We start from the raw sequence: 22,019 nt of genomic DNA on the forward strand, positions 1-22,019 counted from the left end.
TCTCACGGAGCACTAAGAGCCAGTGATTTGTCTGGTTCTGTTCAATTAATCTGCGGAGCAATAACCCCTGTCATAAAAACATTCCCAGATGGAAAAAGGTGCCCACTTGCCCAAATATGCCTGGTTCAGGGTGGCCTCCAACTTTACAACGTTAATGTGGGCACGAGCCCATATTTCACATTTTGAAGGAATTGTAATGGTTTATTTTATTTTATGGTGTGTTTTTCCTGGATATGTTTTGAAATTAATTTAGATTTTTCCCCCCCTTATTTTACATTTACAGCAACGGCCTGGGGAATATTTACAGAGGAGAGGAGGGGGGATGAATGAGCCAATTGGAAGCTGCCCTCTAATTTCTGTCTACTACGTACGTTGCAGTTCTCAGAGAAAATGTAACAAAGAAATGAAATACATTTGTACAGGTAATTTTAACTGGCAGGCAAAGGTCAGGAAAATCACTTTCCACGCAAACGTCTCGTTTAATTCTGAGGTGTAAATTAGATTGATACTGTAGTAAAATAGCCTGTCAATGTTCCACCTCTGGCAGCCTGTTGTACGGTATTGACTCTATACTAATTCAGAGCATTGATTGAGAATCATTCAAGTTTAATGGGCCTGTAGGTTGGTAAGTTTTCAAACTGTAAATACCCCCAGACAGATGATTACGATCTGATGTTCAGACTCTGAGTTGAATGTCTCCTCTGACCCAACAGATGCTTTACCTAGATCCACATGCTCCTAACGTGTGGTCTACCCACTCCTCCCTCCCACAGCCTCTCCTCCTCCTTCTCCCTTCATCATACCAACCTCTCCCCTATACCTCACCCTTCACATCCCCTTTCCCTCTCCCTGACCTCACCCCTTCTTTCTCTCACACCTTTTCCCACTCTTTCGTCTCCTCTCCGCCTTCCGTTAGTCACCGTCACACTCACCTCTCCCCTCCTTCCCCCAGTACACAGCAGGTCCGTGAGGTACTGAGTGACGCAGGAAGATAATGTGATCAATAAGCAATCCCAGAACAGGCTCCTAACTGATCGACAGGACCGACAGACAGAGGGACAGACGGCCAGACACAATTAGCATCAGTAAGCACAGCTGATGGCCCATGGTGACGTAGATGAGTGGTCTCTCTCCGTGAGTCATCAGCCCGTCCCAAGGGTCCCTTCAACAAAACCCACCAGCATGACTGCCACTGTGAGTGAGAGAGTGATGGTGAGAAGGAGTAGACATAGAGTGAGGGAGGAGGAGAGAGAGAGGGACATAAATGATGTGAGATTGAGGTAGGGGGGTACAGATGGAGTGAGAGTGTGAGGGACAGGGGGAGTATGAGAAGTAGCGAAGATGGGAGGAGGAATATAGATGAGAGAGTGAGGAAGGAGAGGAGTTGTGATGTAGTGAGTATGTGTTCCAGCATGACTGAACCCAGATCAGATGCGCAGAATCAGGTATTTCCTCCAGGGAGAAGAATGCTGTATAATCCCACCTGGGACACAGAGTGCTGTCTCTCTGCAGACTCTCTCTCTCCCTTCTTCTCTCTCCCCCCTCTCCCTCTTTTCCCCCTCCCCCTCTTCCTCTTTTCCCCGCTCTGGTGGCTGAGATATAAGCTTCAGATGAATAGGTCAATGGCGATACCAGCTTCTAGGAAGGAAGCTCCCAGTGGCACATGTTTTCTTGGGACCCCTCCGTCTCTGTCAAGCAAACTCGTGGCCCTGAAACTTAACCAACGGGGACACACTCATGATTAGATAAGAACGCACTGCACTGAAGAATGGAGCAAGGAGACCGAGGATGGAAGAGCCCTAGACAGATGGTAAAATAAAGGAGGAGGCCTGTGGCGTATAATGCTCTTAAGGTACATAGTCAATGTGGCAGTGAATCAAAGTTTTAGATTTATAATAATAATAATAATAATATATGCCATTTAGCAGACGCTTTTATCCAAAGCGACTTACAGTCATGTGTGCATACATTCTACGTATGGGTGGTCCCGGGGATCGAACCCACTACCCTGGCGTTACAAGCGCCATGCTCTACCAACTGAGCTACAGAAGGAAGATTTAATCGGGTTTAGATTTATTAGGATCCCCATTAGCCTACGCCAATGGCGAAAGCTAGTCTTACTGGGTGCCGACACAACGAAAAAGACAATACAGACAAAAGTTAATTTGAAGTTGAGACAAATAGTTTGAGACCTTAACTGGTTAATAACTGCACTCGTGAGATGTAGCTAGCTGTCTGATGTACATGATGATGCAAAGGTTCCCTGGCCCTGTGTCTGTTGTTTACAGCTGAGGCCACTCGTAGCAGCTGCTGGCCAGAACGGCTTTGTCTCACCTCGTTATGTAGATGAGCCCTGGGCCCTCTTCAGGCCTAGAGTGGTCCAGTCGTGACCCGCAGGGACGGCAGAGGGGAGGGAGAGAGGGCTATCTGTCTGTCACTCAGCCAAGGGCTATCTCTCTCTCTCTCTCTCTCTCTCTCTCTCTCTCTCTCTCTCTCTCTCTCTCTCTCTCTCTCTCTCTCTCTCTCTCTCTCTCTCTCTCTCTCTCTCTCTCTCTCTCTCTCTCTCTCTCTCATTCATCAATAGTGTAGTGGTGTAGTCGTGACGTGCGGGTGCGTTGTGATGCAGGCCTGTCCGTCATGTTATTCAGCCAGGGGTCCTTTCAGAACAGTCTAAAGACACTCATACAGGGGCAGGCCATTCACAACACATACCCTTTATTCCTTACAAGGACTTGTTTATTTGGGTGACTTCAACACCTGTTCCCTTGTTTAGTCCCATCCCCTATACACCAGCTCCATCTCCAGTCACATATCCCCCAGTTTATTTCTCCAGCTTCAAAGCCCCAGTCCCAACTCTGGGTTTCTAGCAACCAGGTTTTTATAGGTGTGTCCACGGTCCGAGTAGTGTAGTTCATCCATTCTCTATAGTCGTCTATGGGTTTTCCTGTCCGGTGGCTGGGGGTGGCCGGAAGCCTAGTGGTTAGAGTGTTGGGCCTGCAACCAAAAGGTTGCGGGATTGAACGCCAAGCTGACAAGGTACAAATCTGTCATTCTGCACCTGAAAAAGGCAGCTAACCCACTGTTCCCCAGTAGGCCGTCATTGTAAATACAAGTTTGTTCTTAACTGACTTGCCTTGTTAAATAAATAATAATAAAATAACAGGGGCAGGGTTGTGATGTTGCAGCATGCATGTCTCTTAGTGTTTCACAGCTCTGTCCGTGTATGTGGTCCCTCCTCAGGATTTCCATTACTCACCTATCGCTCCAACATGTAAACATGTGGTGTGTGAATGCTGCCGTGGTGCCACTGATTTTGTTGAATGGTAAAATTGAGAAAAACACATGGAGTCCTTTTCAGAGTTGCGTTTAATCGAGTGTTTTTGCATGGACATTTACTGTACGGAACCACTGGTTGGTTTTAAAGGTCTTGGTCGATACAGGATTTACTAGCAGTCAGTCAGACCTACTGGCGCTGTAAACGATTTACACTGGGAATGTAACACACATGCCTGGTGTGTGTGTGTGTGTGTGTGTGTGTGTGTGTGTGTGTGTGTGTGTGTGTGTGTGTGTGTGTGTGTGTGTGTGTGTGTGTGTGTGTGTGTGTGTGTGTGTGTGTGTGTGTGTGTGTGTGTGTGTGTGTGTGTGTGTGTGTGTGTGTGTACATGTGCGTGTGCGTGTGTGTGCGTGTGTGCGTGTGTGCGTGTGTGCCTGTGTGTGTGTGCGCATGGAAGCAGACTATAGTAAACACAGTGAAATGTGTCAATATTCATAATGTGTATGAGAGCTGCTAAAAAATCCATGGCAGAAAAATTGGGATCAACTTCACCTGTCATTTATGAGGCATTTACCAGACTGTTTTATTCAAAAGAACTCGTATTAACATTACATATTCAGTACGTGTGACCCCTGCAGGAATTGAACCCACAACCTTGTCATCTTCACCAGTTGAACGTGTTGTGTTTTCACACAGGGAAGTGTTCGACTAGGCAGCTGTGTGAACCACAGAAACACCAACCCCATAGTTGAAATGACCCTCACGCTAAGTAGTTTCTATGGGCAGCATGAATGTTCCATTATTTGTTAATGGGCTTGGAAGGCCTTGAAACCCTCAGGAGGATAACTAGCAAGGCATCTAGATACTGTTTAGTAGCCAACACTGTTAAAACCACCCCCAGATCCAGTGTGTGTGTGTTTCTGTGTGTTGGTGCGCGTGTCCATGCAAACGCAGGTGCACCTGTGTGTGTGTGTGTGTGTGTGTGTGTGTGTGTGTGTGTGTGTGTGTGTGTGTGTGTGTGTGTGTGTGTGTGTGTGTGTGTGTGTGTGTGTGTGTGTGTGTGTGTGTGTGTGTGTGTGTGTGTGTGTGTGTGTGTGTGTGCGCACATCTGTGTGTGTCTGCATGGGAGTCAGATCATACAGCATCCAAAAGTGTTAATAGTAAACCTCCAGCAGCCCTGCCTTTTCTCTCCTGGCTGTCTGATACCCCCCCCCCCCCTGACCAGAGTTGATGCATCTATGCCAGGAGTCTAGCAGCAGCAACCCCCCCTCTCTTCCTCCCTCCTATAAAGTGTCAGGGTTTCAGGCTTCAGGCTTCAGGCCAAATTCTCACTGGTGCAAGGAGGCCTGATGAGGGTCCAGGGGATTGGCTGGCAGCGTCCAATTCCATGTCCAGTTGGAAGGAGTCTGTGAGCTCTGTGCTGCGTTTCATTCCTAAATGTTTTGTTAGCGTTTGCTTTCGTTCACTTCCCTTTGTAGATTTGAGATGATTGGATTGGTGAAAGGGGAGGGAGTAACTATCTGGAATGAAATGTAGCCCAAGACTCAGGTGCATGACTGGTCTTTTCCAGAGTCCAGAGAGAGAGAGAGAGGAGAGGAGGGATGGACTATCTGGGGTAGAGTTTGGCTGAAATACAGGGGTAGTTTACAGTGTCTAATGCCCTGAGAATGTTTCTGGAAAGAGGCTCCACCTGCAGGTGTAAAGCAGCACCCCACATTGTTTGCAATCTCCCCTAACGAGGAGAAACAAATCAAGTAGATAGAGAGACAGTCATCCCAAGTCCTGGAATGTAACTGATTGAAAACCAGGGCTTAAATTACCAGAGAGGAGAGAGACAACATAGAGGGAGAGAGAAGGGGAAGTTATCCCTGCTGGCACTAGGTTGGAAGTGAACATTTTATGCGCCATGCGTTTGGACAGCCAAGGAGGCTAAATTGATATGAAGCTATCGTTAGAGAATGATATTACCGTGGCCCCGGGCATCATAAAACAAGTATTATGCTGGTTATGAATGAATCATAGAGCTGTGAATGGTAATCTGGCACAACACTGCATTAGGCACCAGTGGTTTCCTACCCTCCCATAGTCTTTACATTATCACAAGTGCATTAGAGCCCTAATGAAGGCCATCTGAGAGAGCAGTGGGGCTGAGTGGAGGGCCCACGTACAGGTTTGACCAGGTGGAGGTGTGTGTGTGTGTTAGTGATGCGTGGGTCAGCTGTTTGTTCACCCATCCGCAAACGGCCAACTATATGTGATCGAGTGAAAATCTGAGGCCCAAATATAGAAAATACGCTGTACAGTCAGAGATGACGAAGCAATGTTTTGACGTACCTTTTCAGATAGGCCTATGTTTGTTCTTGTAATTTCTGACATTTTGGTAAGCTATTTGTTCATCAATTATACTTAGATACATGCAGCTTCTCTTCTGTCATTGCTTGTTGCCCTAGAATACTAAATAAGTCCTTGCTCACCAGGATAATGTTATAAATCGATAGAATGAATGATTAAAGGTTTTCCCTTTCTTCTCAGCTTCTCTCGCCCTGCAAAGACGTTTAGGGACCGGGGATAAAATGCAATAACCCCCAAAAAACGAAATATTTTTTATGCAAAATTTCCAAATGACATCTGTTTCACCTGTTTTAGAGAAATGAAAAGCTGTCAAAACTACCCAACACATTTCTGATATGATTTCGACGTAGATGCATATTTTATGTAGTTGAAATACTATCCGATTTTATGAAGGTGATAAAGAGATCACCTTCATAGACCTTTATTCACTCAAGACGCTGAAAAAAGTAAATCATATTTCTCCACTCCTTCATCCACACAATATTTCATGACCCTAAACCCGCCCACCCTGCGGATGTAACCACGGTGATTGCGGGTTCTGAGTCAAACACGCATCACTGTTGTATGTGACTACAATGAGCAGGGCATCGAGACAGAGGGAGAGATAAGGAAGACACACAGAGAAGAGGGAAAGATGAGAGAGATGAAGATAGAGGCTGAAGAGCGAGAGCAAGCGAGATACTGAATTGAGAGCGAGCGAGATGCTGAATTGAGAGCGAGAGAGCGAGCGATATACTTAATTGAGAGAGAGAGAGCGAGTGAGATACTGAAGAGAAAGAGCGCACAAGATACTGAAGAGAGAGAGCACCCCGAGATACTGAAGAGAGAGCATGTGAGATACTGAAGAGAGAGCACGCAAGATACTGAAGAGAGAGACCCAGCGAGATACTGAAGAGAGAGAGAGCATGCGAGATCCTGAAGAGAAAGACCAAGCGAAATACTGAAAAGAGAGACCCAGCGAGATACTGACAAGAGAGATTGAGATACTGAAGAGAGAGAGAGAGATACTGAAGAGAGAGAGCGAGATACTTAAGAGAGAGACCCAGTGAGATACTGAAGAGAAAGACCCAGCTAGATACTGAAGAGAGAGAGACCCAGCGAGATACTGAAGAGAGAGAGAGCATGCGAGACACTGAAGAGAGAGCGAGTGAGATACTGAAGAGAGAGACCCAGCGAGATACTGAAGAGAGAGAGCGAGATACTGAAGAGAAAGACCCAGTGAGATACTGAAGGGAAAGACCTAGCGAGATACTGAAGAGAAAGACCCAGCGAGATACTGAAGAGAAAGACCCAGCGAGATACTGAAGAGAGAGACCCAGCGAGATACTGAAGAGAGAGACCCAACGAGATACTGAAGAGAAAGATCCAATGAGATACTGAAGGGAAAGACCTAGCGAGATACTGAAGAGAGAGACACAGCGAGATACTGAAGAGAGAGACACAGCGAGATACTGACAAGAGAGAGTGAGATACTGAAGAGAGAGACCCAGCGAGATACTGAAGATAGAGACCCAGCGAGATACTGAAGAGAGAGACCCAGCGAGATACTGAAGAGACCCAGCGAGATACTGAAGAGACCCAGCGAGATACTGAAGAGAGAGACCCAGTGAGATACTGAAGAGAAAGACCAAGCGAGATACTGAAGAGAGAGACCCAGTGAGATACTGAAGAGAGAAACCCAGTGAGTTACTGAAGAGAGAGACCCAGCGAGATACTCAAGAGAGAGACCCAGCGAGATACTGAAGAGAGAGACCCAGCGAGATACTGAAGAGAAAGACCTAGCGAGATACTGAAGAGAGAGAGCGAGATACTGAAGAGAGAGACCCAGCGAGATACTGAAGAGAGAGACCCAGCGAGATACTGAAGGGAGAGAGCGAGAAACTTAAGAGAGAGACCCAGTGAGATACTGAAGAGAAAGACCTAGCGAGATACTGAAGAGAGAGACCCAGCGAGATACTGAAGAGAGAGACCCAGCGAGATACTGAAAGAGAGAGAGCGAGATACTGAAGAGAGAGACCCAGCGAGATACTAAAGAGAGTGACCCAGCGAGATACTGAAGAGAAAGACCCAGCGAGATACTGAAGAGAGAGACCCAGCGAGATACTGAAGAGAGAGACCCAGCGAGATACTGAAGAGAGAGACCCAGCGAGATACTGAAGAGAGAGACCCAGTGAGATACTGAAGAGAAAGACCCAGCGAGATACTGAAGAGAGAGAGACCCAGCGAGATACTGAAGAGAGACCCAGCGAGATACAGAAGAGAGACAGAGCCTGCAAGACACTGAAGAGAGAGCGAGTTAGATACTGAAGAGAGAGACCCAGCGAGATACTGAAGAGAGAGAGAGCATGCAAGACACTGAAGAGAGATCGAGTGAGATACTGAAGAGAGAGACCCAGCGAGATACTGAAGAGAGAGAGCGAGATACTGAAGAGAGAGACCCAGCGAGATACTGAAAGAGCGAGACCCAGCGAGATACTGAAGAGAGAGACCCAGCGAGACACTGAAGAGAGAGACCCAGCGAGATACTGAAGAGAGTGAGCGAGATACTGAAGAGAGAGACCCAGCGACATACTGAAGAGAGAGACCCAGCGACATACTGAAGAGAGAGACCCAGCGAGATACTGAAGAGAGAGACCCAGCGACATACTGAAGAGAGAGACCCAGCGACATACTGAAGAGAGAGACCCAGCGAGATACTGAAGAGAGAGAGAGTGAGAGAACGACACCAGAGAGAGAGAGAACGATACAAGAGAGAGAAATAGAGCGATATGAGAGATAAGAAGGAGAGACCATTGTGAGAAAGAAAGAGAGAGATCTATACGAGAGAGAGAGAGAGAGAGAGAGAGAGAGAGAGAGAGAGAGAGAGAGAGAGATGTATGTTGTCTACCTCACTTGCTTTGGCAATGTTAACACATGTTTCCCATGCCAATAAAGCCCTTGAATTGAATTGAATTGAAATTGAGAGAGAACGATACGAGAGAGAGAGAGAGAGAAATATTAGAGAGAGAGTGATATGAGAGAGACACTGACTGCCTGACTGACTGACGAGAGAGTGATACGAGAGAGAGACTGACTGATGAGAGAAATGACTACAGGACAAAATATACTGATACTGAAGAGCAAGAGAATGAGACACGGAAGAGAGAGAGTGAGATACTGAAGAGAGAGTGATATACTGAAGAGAGAGAGAGTGATACGAGAGAGATTGATACAAGAAAGAGAGACGAGAGAGACAGAGAGAGAAAGTTATACAAGAGAGTTATACGAGAGAGAGAGAGAGAGAGAGAGAGAGAGAGAGAGAGAGAGAGAGAGAGAGAGAGAGAGAGAGAGAGATACGAAAGAGAGGCTGACTGACTGACGAGAGAGAACTGCAGGACAAAATAAAAACCCTCCAACCCCAAAAGGCCTGTGGTGTTGATGGTATCCTCAATTACATTATACCATATACAGACAACAAATTCCAATTGGCTATACTAAAACACTTTAACATCATCCTTATCTCTGGCATCTGATCAACCCAATCCACAAAAGTGGATACAAATTTGACCCCAATTACTACTGTTGGATATGCGTCAACAGCAACCTTGGGGAAATCCGCTGCATTATCATTAACAGCAGACTCGTACATTTCCTCAGTGAAAACAATGTACTGAGCAAATGTCAAATTGGCTTTTTACAAAATGATCGTATGACAGACCACGTATTCACCCTGCACACACTAATTGACAAACAAACAAACCAACAACAAAAAATGCAGTCTTCTCATGCTTTGTTGATTTCAAAAAAGCGTTCGACTCAATTTGGCATAAGGGTCTGCTATACAAATTGATGGAAAGTGGTGTTGGGGGAAACATACAACATAATACAATCCATGTACACAAACAACAAGTGTGTGGTTAAAATTGGCAAAAACACACACATTTCTTCCCACAGGGCCATGGGGTGAGACAGGGATGCAGCTTAAGCCCCACCCTGTTCAACATATATATCAACGAATTGGCGAGGGCACTAGAATAGTCTGCAGTACCCAGCCTCACCCTCCTAGAATCTGAAGTCAAATGTCTACTGTTTGCTGATGATGATCTGGTGCTTCTGTCACCAACCAAGGAGGGCCTACAGCACCTAGATCTTCTGCACAGATTCTGCCAGACCTGGGCCCTGACAGTAACCTAAATAATGGTGTTCCAAAAAAGGTCCAGTATCCAGGACCACAAATACAAATTCCATCTAGACACCATTGCCCTAGAGCACACAAAAAAACTATACATACATTGGCCTAAACATCCACGCCACAGGTAACTTCCACAAAGCTGTGAACGATCTGACAGACAAGGCAAGAAGGGCCTTCTATGCCACCAAAAGGAACATAAAATTTGACATACCAATTAGGATCTGGTTAAAAATACTTGAATCTGTTAAAGAATCCATTGCCCTTTATGGTTGTGAGGTCTGGGGTCTGCTCACCAACAAAGATTCACAAAATGGGACAAACACCAAATTGAGACTATGCATGCAGAATTCTGCAAAAATATCCTCTGTGTACAACATAAAACAGCAAATAATGCGTGCAGAGTAAAATTAGGAATTCAAATTGTTTTTTTAGTTTTTTTTTAATTGTACCCCTTTTTCTCCCCAATTTCATGGTATCCAATTGTTTAGTAGCTACTATCTTGTCTCATCGCTACTACTCCCGTACGGGCTCGGGAGAGACGAAGGTTGAAAGTCATGCGTCCTACCAAACACAACCCAAACAAGCTGCACTGCTTCTTAACACAGCGCCATCCAACCAGGAAGCCAGCCACACCAATGTGTCTGAGGAAACACCGTGCACCTGGCAACCTTGGTTAGCGTGACCTGCGCCCGGCCCGCCACAGGAGTCGCTGGTGCGCGATGAGACAAGGATTTCCCTACCGGCCAGACCCTCCCTAACCCGGACGATGCTAGGCCAATTTTGAGTCACCCCACGGACCTCTTAGTCGTGGCCGGTTATGACAGAGCCTGGGCGTGAATCCAGGGTCTCTGGTGGCACAGCTGGCGCTGCAGTACAGCGCCCTTAACTACTGCGTCACCCGGGAGGCCTTACAATAGATTTTTTGGGGGTTTGTAAGATTTGATTTACACAACATTTCTACAACTTTGAAGATGCAAAATAAGACAACAAAAAAACTGAACTTGAGCATGCATAACTATTCACCCACCCAAAGTCAATACTTTGTAGAGCCACCTTTTGCAGCAATTACAGCTGGAAGTCTCTTGGGGTATGTCTCTATAAGCTTGGTACATCTAGCCACTGGGAGTTTTGCCCATTCTTCAAGGCAAAACTGCTTCTGCTCCTTCAAGTTGGATGGGTTCCACTTGTGTACAGCAATCTTTAAGTCATACCACAGATTCTCAATTGGATGGAGGTCTGGACTTTAACTAGGCCATTCCAAGACATTTAAATGTTCCCCTTAAACCACTTGAATGTTTCCTTAGCAGAATGCTTAGGGTCATTGTCCTGCTGGATGGTGAACCTCCGTCCCAGTCTCAAATATCTGGAAGACTGAAATAGGTTTCCCTTCAAGAATTTCCCTGTATTTCGTGCCATCCTTCAATTCTGACCAGTTTCACAGTCCCTGATGATGAAAGACATCCCCACAGCATGATGCTGCCACCACTATGCTTCACTGTGGGGATGGTGTTCTCGGGGTGATGTGAGATGTTGGATTTGTGCAAGACATAGCGTTTTCCTTAATGGCCAAAAAGCTCAATTTTAGTATCATCTGACCAGAGTACCTTCTTTCATATGTTTGGGGAGTCTCCCACGTGCCTTTTGGCAAACACCAAAGTGTTTGCTTATTTTTATTTATTTTTAAATTTTTATGTACACTCTTCCATGAAGCCCAGCTCTGTGGAGTGTACGGCGTAAAGTGGTCCTATGAACAGATACATCAATCTCAGCCGTTGAGCTTTGCAGCTCCTCCAGGGTTATCTCTGATTAATTCCCTCCTTGGCGGGTCCGTAAGTTTTGGTGGGCTGCCCTCTCTTGGCAGGTTTGTTGTGGTGCCATATTCTTTCCATGTTTCAATAATGGATTTAATGGTGCTCCGTTGGATGTTCAAAGACCCCGTCCGCGACGGGGCTGGTTTTCTCTTTGTAATATGTGATTGACTGTAGACCCTGCCATATACAGTTGAAGTCGGTAGTTTACATACACTTAGGTTAGAGTCATTAACACTCCACAAATTTCTTGTTAACAAACTATAGTTTTGGCAAATCTACTTTGTGCATGACACAAGTCATTTTTCCAACAATTGATTACAGACAGATTATTTCACTTATAATTCACTGTATCACAATTCCAGTGGGTCAGAAGTTGACATACACTAACTTAACTGTGACTTTAAACAGCTTGGAAATCTCCAGAAAATGATGTCATGGCTTTAGAAGCTTCTGATTTACATAATTTGAGTCAATTGGAGGTGTACCTGTGGATGTATTTCAAGGCCTACCTTAAAACTCAGTGCCTCTTTGCTTGACAACATGGGAAAATCAAAAGATATCAGCCAAGACCTAATAATAATAATTTGGTCAAGTCTGGTTCATCATTGGGAGCAGTTTCCAAACGCCTGAAGGTACGCAAGTATAAACATCATGGGACCACGCATCTGTCATACCGCTCAGGAACGAGACGCATTCTGTCTCCTAGAGATGAATATACTTTGGTGCGAAAAGTTAATATCAATCCCAGAACAACAGCAAAGGACCTTGTGAAGATGCTGGAGGAAACAGGTACAAATGTATCTATATCCACAGTAAATCAAGTCGTATATCGACATAACCTGAAAGGCCGCTCAGCAAGGAAGAAGCCACTGCTCCAAAACCGCAATAGAAAAGCCAGACTACGGTTTGCAACTGCACATGGGGACAAAGATCGTACGTTTTGGAGAAATGTCCTCTGGTCTGATGAAACAAAAATAGAACTGTTTGGCCATAATGACCATCGTTATGTTTGGAGTAAAAAGAGGGAGGCTTGCAAGCCGAAGAACACCATCCCAACCATGAAGCACGGGGGTGGCAGCATCATGTTGTGGGGGTGCTTTGCTGCAGGAGGGACTGGTGCACTTCACAAAATAGATGGCATCATGAGGGCGGAAAATTACGTGGATATATTGAAGCAACATCTTAAGACATCAGTCAGGAAGTTAAAGCTTGGTCGCAAATAGGTCTTCCAAATAGACAATGACCCCAAGCATTATTCCAAAGTTGTGTCAAAATGGCTTAAGGACCAGCAAGTCAAGGTATTGGAGAGGCCATCACAAAGCCCTGACCTCAATCTTATAGAAATTGTGTGTGCAGAACTGAAAAAGCGTGTGCGAGCAAGGAGGCCTATAAACCTGACTGAGCTCTGTCAGGAGGAATGGGCCAAAATTCACCCAACTTATTGTGGAAGCTTGTGGAAGGCTACCCGAAACGTTTGACCCAAGTTACACAATTTAAAGGCAATGCTACCAAATACTAATTGAGTGTATATGAACTTCTGACCCACTGGGAATGTGATGAAAGAAATAAAATCTGAAATAAGTCCTTCTCTCTGCTATTACGACATTTCACATTCTTAAAATAAAGTGGTGATCCTAACTGCTTTTGTGCTAGGATTAAATGTCAGGAATTGTGAAGAACTGAGTTTAAATGTACTTGGCTAAGGTGTATGTGTCACTGGATACTAGGAGTGGTGGGTTGGAATCAGGCGCAGAGAGCAGGGTTCAGTATATCGTAAATGTATTCTCCGGCAAACAAACGGTCACGCCAACATACAGGGCGAATAGAATAGACCAGCCCAAACACAGGACCAAACAGTCCGGAGAATACACATATGAAAACCACCATTCAACAGAGGAACAAAAACAATCCCGCACAAAACAAGGGCGGGACAACCTACTATATATAGGGACGCTAATTAAACTAAAATACACACAGGTGAAACTAATAAGACAAAACCAACAGACAAACGAAAAAGGGATCGGTAGCGGCTAGTAGGACGGTGACGACGACCGCCGAGCACCACCCGAACAGGCAGGGGAGCCAACTTCACCGGAAGTCGTGACAGTATGTAATCTTCCGACTTTGGATTGCGACTCTACTTTTTCTCTATACTGACGCTTAGCTTGTTTGATTGCCTTGCGGAGGGAATAGCTACACAGTTTGTATTCGGTGATGTTTTCATGTTTTTTAGTACACAGAGTTGTACGAGATCTTCAGTTTCTTGGCAATTTCTCGCATGGAATAGCCTTCATTTCTCAGTTTCAGAAGAAAGTTATTTGTTTCCTGCCATTTTGAGCCTGTAATCGATCCCACAAATGCTGATGCTCCAGATACTCAACTAGTCCAAATAAGGCTTCTTCAATCGGAACAACAGTTTTCAGCTGTGCTAACATAATTGCAAAAATGTTTTCTAATGCTAAATTAGTCTTTTAAAATGATAAACTTGGATTAGCTAACACAACGTGCCATTGGAACACAGGAGTGATGGTTGCTGATAATGGGCCTCTGTACGCCTATGTAGATATTCCATTAACAATCTGCTGTTTCCAGCTACAACAGTCATTTACAACATTAACAATGTCTACACTGTATTTCTGATCGATTTGATGTTATTTGAATGGACAAAAAATGTGCTTTTCTTTCGAAAAACAAGGACATTTCTAAGTGTCCCTAAACTTTTGAACGGTAGTGTACATAATATGACATTTGTAATGTCTTTATTCTTTTGGAACTTCTGTGAGTGTAATGTTTGCTGTTAAGTTTTATTGCTTATTTCACTTTTGTATATTATCTACTTCACTTGCTTTGGCAATGTTAACATATGTTTCCCATGCCAATAAAGCCCCTTGAATTGAACTGAATTGAGAGGGATATATACTGAAGAGAGAGAGAGATACTGAAGAGAGAGAGATATTCTGGAGAGAGAGAGATTCTGAAGAAAGAGAGAGAGATACTGAAGAGAGGGAGAGAGAGAAACACTGAAGAGAGAGAACGAGAGAGATAGTGAAGAGAGAGAGTGAGATAGTGAAGAGAGAGAGATACTGAAGAGAGAGAGAGAGAGATACTGAAGAAAGAAAGATACTGAAGCGAGAGAGATGGAGATCGAGGCTGTAGAGAGGGAAAAAGACACTTGAGAGAGAGACTGGAGAGAAAGAGAGAGTCATTACCAGTGTTGGTGTTTTGTTCCTGGTAAATTAAACACACTGCATCATCATCCTCTTATTAGGTAGATTGCCTCATCTGTCATTTAATAACACACAGACAAACATCTCTCATCTGCCTCTCCATCCTCTGTCATCCTCCCTCACTCTCTATTATGCTCCCTTCATCCTTTGTCATCCTCCCTGAGAGTTCTTTAATGCTCAACTTTTCTCTTTCTGTCTAAATGAACAAAACACTTAGAGTTAGTAGGAGGACATATCAGGCTCTCTGTTTGCTCATTAGATTTTCATGAGCTGTACACTCACTGCTTACTCAATCCCCTCTGGTTCAGCGGTGGTCCAATGTCTCCTGTTCTTCTGACCAGGGACTTCTTTTTAACATTTGAGTCATTTAGCAGACACTCTTATCCAGAGTGACTTACAGTAGTCAGTGCATGCATTTTTATACAGGTCCGCCGTGGGAATTGAACCCGCAACCCTGGCTTTGCAAGCGCCCGTGCTCTACCATTATGGGTCTCAGACTGAGCCACACGGGACCCAGTTACTCTGTTACTGGTAACTTGTTTAGAACTGGTTGGTTCTGATTGCTCAGTTGATTAGCGTGTCGTGACTAGTACACAGTCTCTATCACTGAAGTAGTGGGTTTGATTCCTTAGTGGGCTACTGTATCATGTGTCAACTGTAAGTCACTTTGGATAAAAGTGTCTCCTAAATGACTCTATTATTTATACGATACATTAAAGCGGGCCCTGGATAAAACTGGAAACAGTTTAAAATCCTAAACCATGGAAAGGAACACTGCTCTGTTTCAAATGCTACTTCTCTAATGATTTTACCAGAGAACTCAATCAAATGAAAGGTACAGCCCCGGCCCTCTATTTTTACTTAAAGTTACTCTGCTGGACTTCTAGGAAAACAGCCCAGACAGACCATAATATAACATATAGACCTGCAGGTTTTTATTGGAAGTCTAGGAAAACAGTCATAAACAATCTTGACGCTTGAGAGAAGTCTTTGACAGATGAGAGAAGCTCAAAGCTGTCGGACATAGCCTACATTGTAGACTTGGCTCACTTAATGGGCATTTGGCTGAGACTCACCATCCAACCACGGAGAAGATCAGGAGGTTCTCTCTCTGATCATTAGCCTCTCTGTATGTTTCCTGGTCTTAAAACCTATGTGTGTATATATATCGTAACGACATACGCAGCTAACTACAGTGTGGTCAGAGGGAGAGAACACATATGTGGACTAGAAGCAGAATATATATATTTTTCCCCCAGCTGTATTAAGTAGAGACAACACCTGTCTAGTTAACCAGGATGTTGAGTGGTGGTTAGGGGCTTGACTGGCGTTGAGTTGTCATTAGTAGGGGTTAGGGTAAGGGGACTCAGGACAAAGACTGGGGTCAGTGTTACTGAGGGAGGGAGACGACTACAGTACCAGCCTCTCCTCTTCGCGGAAGAGTGGAAGAGGCAAAAAAAACAACACCCAGAGAAAAAGTATCGGAATCATCCTTTTATAAATAAATGTTGTTTCCACTGACTCTCTCTCTCTCTTTTTGAAAAGGTTGTGTTAAAATAATCGAGGTTGAGTTTGTGGCTCAATGGGAATCTGGGTGAGGACCCAACCAATAAGAAGTGTTACGTAATGTTACTGTAGGTAACGTACAGCTGGCCGTCCACAGACACAGTCAGCTAGTCAATGCAGGACTCATTCTCAACAGCTGAGTTAAGTCGCCCCATCAGACTGCAAAAGACTGGACACTTATAATACGAGGACACCTCATTTCTTTTTTTTGCTCCCTGCAAGCAGATACTCAAATCAGAGACAATGTAACGGATTTTAGAGGGACTCGTTCACCTTGTTGCACATCGGTTCAAACAGTGGGAATATTCAAGCTACTGTATATTTCAGTCAGTTTATGGATTCCCTCTTCGCGGCAGGTAGCCTAGTGGTTAGACCATTGGGCCTATAACTGCAAAGGCTGCTGGAAAGAATCCCCGAGCTGACAAGGTAAAAATATGTCGTTCTGCCCCTGAACAAGGCAGTTTACCCACTGTTCCCTGATAGGCCATCATTGTAAGTAAGAATTTGTTCTCAATTGACTTGTTAAATAAATAAAGGTTCAATAAATAAAAAAAGATAGAATAATTCTCCTGCCCCTGCCTTACCATGAAGATTATGCCAAGTTAAACTAGTCTCTGTATCTGTCAGCAAAATGGCAATGATGCTGCGATGTTGATTCTGCGATGCTTCCTGTCTGGCGATGCGAGTGTAAACGAGCCTGCAGGAGGGAGGTTAGTGTGTGTGCCTTCAGGAGGGAGGTTAGTGTGTGTGTGTATGTGTGTTGTCTATTTGCTAATTAGAGTGATTAAAGTTTTAGCCTGGCAGAGGCCATTATGCTGTGCTGAAAGGCTCGGTACGCCCCAGCCTCACTGTGAAATGATATTAAAGCCTTGTTGAACAAAATAGAAAGTGTTGAATAGAGGAATAGAAGGGAGGAATGAGAGGGGGACGTAGATGAAGATGAAGCCTGCAAGCGTAGGTAATGCGCTCTTTTCTTCATCAGCACCGCCTCACATTTATTTTTAGCCCTCAGTGGAGAGGGGAAGGGGGGGCTTGGAGAGATAGTGGAGGATGATAGAGAAGAAGATACTGTAATACAGTAGTAGACTGGAGTAGACTGGAGGGTAATGGTGAATGCACTCTAAACTGGTGTCTCTCTCTCGGCCCCAGATGATCTCACAGACTGAATGGGACCACAAGAGGAGTGCCCGGGGATCCCAGGTAGGACAGAGAAGGGGAGGAAGGGGGAACATGCTTCTTTTTCTAACACTTTTTTGAATGAACACTTCAGGTCAGTACAGTGATGGGGAGGGAGGAGAGGGGGAGGAGAGGGGGAGAAAGGATGGAGACTACTTCTGTCTCTAACCGTATTGAATGAACACTGACGGAGCGAGAAATCGATAACGCTACTTCTCACTTCTCCACCTGACTGACCAGTGCTTGCGTGCATATCCCCTCCTCTCCTTCTTTCCGCCTCTCCCCCTCTCTCCCTCCCCCCTGGTCAGATGGGGCAACTGCTGTCTCAGTCTGTGGCTGGTTTTGTTTTAAGAGTCAGGTAATTACGGAGCAACATAAAATTGCATGCCTCGACATTGATCTAAAGTCAGTTTGTGGTATTCTCCCCTAGTGGTTAAGGTTAGGAGTAGGGGAGGATAAACTAATCCTAGATCCGTGTCAATCTCAGTAACTGAAAAGTCAATAGTTAAAATCCCGAGCTGGCCAATTGGAAAAATCTGCCATTCTGCCCTTGAACAAGGCAGTTAACCCCCAACAACAACTGCTCCCTGGGCACCGATAATATCTATTAAGGCAGCCCCCCCAGCACCTCTCTGATTCAGAGGGGTTGGGTTAAATGTGGAAGACACATTTCGGTTGAATGCATTCTGTTGTGCAACTGACTAGGTATCCCCCTTCCCCTAGTTATTATTAGAGATGATGGTGATGCTATAGGCATACAGTAGGATATGCAACTCTGTAGACTGCAGTAAATGGGGAATAACTGGAGATTTTGATAATTGGCTCAGAGGTTGTGAAAAGGACAGATAAGAATTGGGGCGGCAGCGTAGCCTAGTGGTTAGAGTGTTGGACTAGTAAACCGGAAGGTTGCGAGTTCAAACCCCCCGAGCTGACAAGGTACAAATCTGTCGTTCGGCCCCTGAACAGGCAGTTAACCCACTGTTCCCAGGCCGTCATTGAAAATAAGAATATGTTCTTAACTGACTTGCCTGGTTAAATAAAGGTAAAAAAAGAAATAGTGGGTAAGATACTGTAGATCAAGTATCTTATTCCTGGAAAGATCTCTATGACAGTGGCTTACACACTCAGTCACGTACACACACACACACACACAGACAGACAGACAGACAGACACTGATCGACCAGTCAATCACAACCTTCCACATTGTGTCGTGTCTGTGAGAGATTGGGTTGGCAGGAGGAGAATGTACTGAGCCCTTGTAGAATCTGGAGGCTTGGTACTGATAGCAGGAACAATGACACTCGAACTAGCTGAACAATGTGTCTGAGTGTGCATAAGCATGTGCATGAAACATCTTGGTTCTGTAACTCTCATTGATTTTATAGGTATACGTTCCAAAAATATATATAATAATGGAAACATGTAGAGAAATAAATGACACTAGAACTGACTGAACAATGTGTCTGAGTGTGCATAAGCATTGGGATATTGACATTATTCTAGTCTTGTCCCATCTGGGAATGGGAGTGTCTATAAGTGTGTATTTTAGTTCTGAAAGACCAGGTCTAGAAAGAGAATGTATCGCTCATCCCACAGTGTCTCTTCAGTCCCTGATATGAATGCTCGGCTATGCAAAGCCAACTGACATTTACTCCTGAGGTGTTGAACTGTTGACCCTGCTGGTCATCTATGAACATTTCAACATCTTAAACAAGGATCTTGCCTACATGACCATGTAATCTTATAATCACTAACCCGGCACAGCCAGAAGCGAACTGGGCCCTCGGAACCCGGTTCCTCATAGGTTCCTGCCTTTCCATGGATTTTTTTCTTAGCCTCTGTGCTTCTACCTCTGCATTGCTTGCTCTTTGGTGTTTTAGGTTGGGTGTCCAGCCAGGTCACTCGAGATCCAAGGTGATATTTGACATTCGTCCAGGTACCCAGGGCGTCGGGAGATGCCTTTAAAACTGGCCACTAGGGGCAACAGTAAGGACTATTACCATTAGGTAGGCTTGGATAGGAGAAACCAGCGAGCTCCAGCTCTGAGGGTCGCCTGCTCAATCCCAGCACTAGGCACTCTTTAAAACATTTTTTTAAATGAATTCCTAAACCTGGAAAACACTGTCACGTTTACTCCCACTCCCCCTCTCCGGCACTCGTTGTCGCCAGTGTGGTGATTAATACACACACCTGTCACCATCGTTACATGCACCTGCCCCTCATGAGACTCACCTGGACTGCATCATTTCCATGATTTCCATCCCTCTACCTGTCACTCCCTCAGGTTCATTCCCCAGTCAGCCTCGTTGTTATTTTCCTGTTCTTATGTCCAGATGCGGTTCGTGTTTAGTTCCATGTTTATTTATTATTAAATCCACACCCGTACTTGCTTCTCGTCTCCCAACGTCTGTATTACAATACCGAAGTCAAACCGTGTCAAACTGTGAGATCGTGTTATCTGTATAGCCCTTTGTGACAGCTGCCGCTCTTAAAAAGGGCTGTATAAAATACATTTGATTGATGAATGCACTGCCACGCTCTCAATAGTCTAACGTGGCTTCCTCTCCCCATCTCTTCTGCTCATATCCTCCCCTTCATCGCTCCTTATCCATTGTTTACTCGCGAGAAAGCGTTGTACTAGTGAAAGCAAATATCTGGTGCAAAGCCTCATCCTTTTGCTCTCAGCTGTGTCTTCAGTGTCACAGAAGATGAAAGAGAGAGGACACGAGGAGAGGATGAAGCCACTTTAGACTACTGAGACATGTCTGTGATGTGTGGGTAGCACCGTACTAATGCAAATCACCCACTTGTATTATTTCACGTCTTTCCACACTATTAATAATCAAGGGGAAACTCGTAGGACGGGATGACGCGTTGTTGCGTCCAATTTAACCCAAATAACTATTTTTATTGTGTAGGACTCACTTTGCTCTTTATCCCTGCGTCTCCTAGCAACAGGCTATTTTCTATATAAATGCTTCCTGTCTGTCTGCCCACCTCGGCGGAGCGACGAGTGGAGGAGCACCTAGGAGCATTCTCTCACAGGATTGGCTGAGGCAGGAGCAGGCGAGGGCCAGAGGGTTGTCGGGACTGACTGCATATGTGGTACAGTTGGGGCAGAGGAGAGAAGGGTGTGAGAGAGGAAGGGAAAGAGAGAGGGAGAGAAGAGAGGAGTGACAGTTTACTTTCTGAGGAGGAGGGAGGACAGGCACCATAGTAGGGCAGCTACTGCGGCCGAGAGGAAGAGATTCAGGAGTCAGGCATCGGGTGTTTAGTGTTAGGCATTGGTCCCTGGTTGTGTGCATTGGTGCTATGATGAACAAGGCATACCCGTCGGGTACCATGAGATGCTATCAGGAGACCACCCATCCTCCCAAACAGGTGGACTCTTTACCGGTGTGTATGTTTTCATCTGTGTACACTGTACTTTTTGTTGTGGTTGTTGATTCAACACATTATTATTTAGTAACTGGTTCCACAGACTTTTATAGTTTACTGAACTTTTTGGTTAAAGTGATACCTGAACATAACATTTTTGGTTAGCCCAAACATAGCTTTTAACGTGACAAGACGTAAGCCCACACATTCAAATTGCGCTTTTAACACAGAATGTTTTCAACATACTTGATTACATTGTGCATTTATATGGAAAATATTATTCAACATGTCCTCACCTGGGATTGGAACTCACAACCTCTTGGTTCATAGAATTCCAAGCTTTCTGCTACGTCACGTCAGTGTCAATGACTGGTTTCACCTGTATTCCTATACTTTACACTTCAAAGTGAAATGCAGCTCTGGTAATAGTCAACTCCAGAAAAACGATTTGATTTATCATAGTGATTAAGGATCAACATTAAAACAGAAAACCCTAGAATAAGTCAATCAAATCAATGATGAGAGAATAATCAGATAGCTGACACAGACCTGCTGGTGTGTCAGGAAGTTAAGAATGCCGTGAACCAGGAGGTCGTGAGTTCAAATCCCATGTAAAGAAACATAGAATCGTATATGTTATGTGGTACGCATATCTGTACCTGCTTCAAAGATAGTGTGTCTGACAGCGAAGCAGGTCAGTTTGGGCTTCCACCCCTAGAGGATTTGAAGAGATCTGTGCCTGCCTAATGGCAAACTATACATTGAAATGTAAATGATGGCACACTGGTTCACATCACCTGTTGAAGTCAGTAGAACACAGGTAGCCTGACACTAGCCTAACAGTAATCCAGAAACAGTGAGGAAGGGTTTGGGGAAGCTACTCCAAAGTTCACAACAGGGCAGAGCGGCAGGAACACTGTGCAGTTTTAGGAAAATCGAGTTAAGAAAATATTTACTAAATAAACTAAAGTAAGAAAAAAGAAATTGAGGTCATTTGTACATGTAGGTAGGGGTAAAGTGTAGGTAGGGATAAAGTATGCATAGATAATAAGCAGCGAGTAGC

The 22,019-nt window shown here is 44.8% G+C and overlaps 1 protein-coding gene across 2 annotated transcripts in view; it reads left to right on the forward strand.

Annotated features, from left to right (window-relative positions):
* The window catches only part of pde3a (phosphodiesterase 3A, cGMP-inhibited), a 96,348-nt gene that overhangs the window by 31,413 nt on the left and 42,916 nt on the right, over window positions 1-22,019 (forward strand). Inside the window, exon 2 of one of the 2 annotated variants that reach the window (XM_046297445.1) lies at window positions 17,551-17,601. The exons of the other annotated variant lie outside the window; for it this stretch is intronic. Within the exon in view, the coding sequence (XP_046153401.1) occupies window positions 17,551-17,601 (51 nt within the window). The remainder of the gene's footprint in view (window positions 1-17,550; window positions 17,602-22,019) is intronic. 2 annotated transcript variants of the gene reach the window in all.

The sequence above is a fragment of the Oncorhynchus gorbuscha genome, linkage group LG14, assembly GCF_021184085.1.
Source record: "Oncorhynchus gorbuscha isolate QuinsamMale2020 ecotype Even-year linkage group LG14, OgorEven_v1.0, whole genome shotgun sequence".
NCBI lineage: Eukaryota > Metazoa > Chordata > Actinopteri > Salmoniformes > Salmonidae > Oncorhynchus > Oncorhynchus gorbuscha.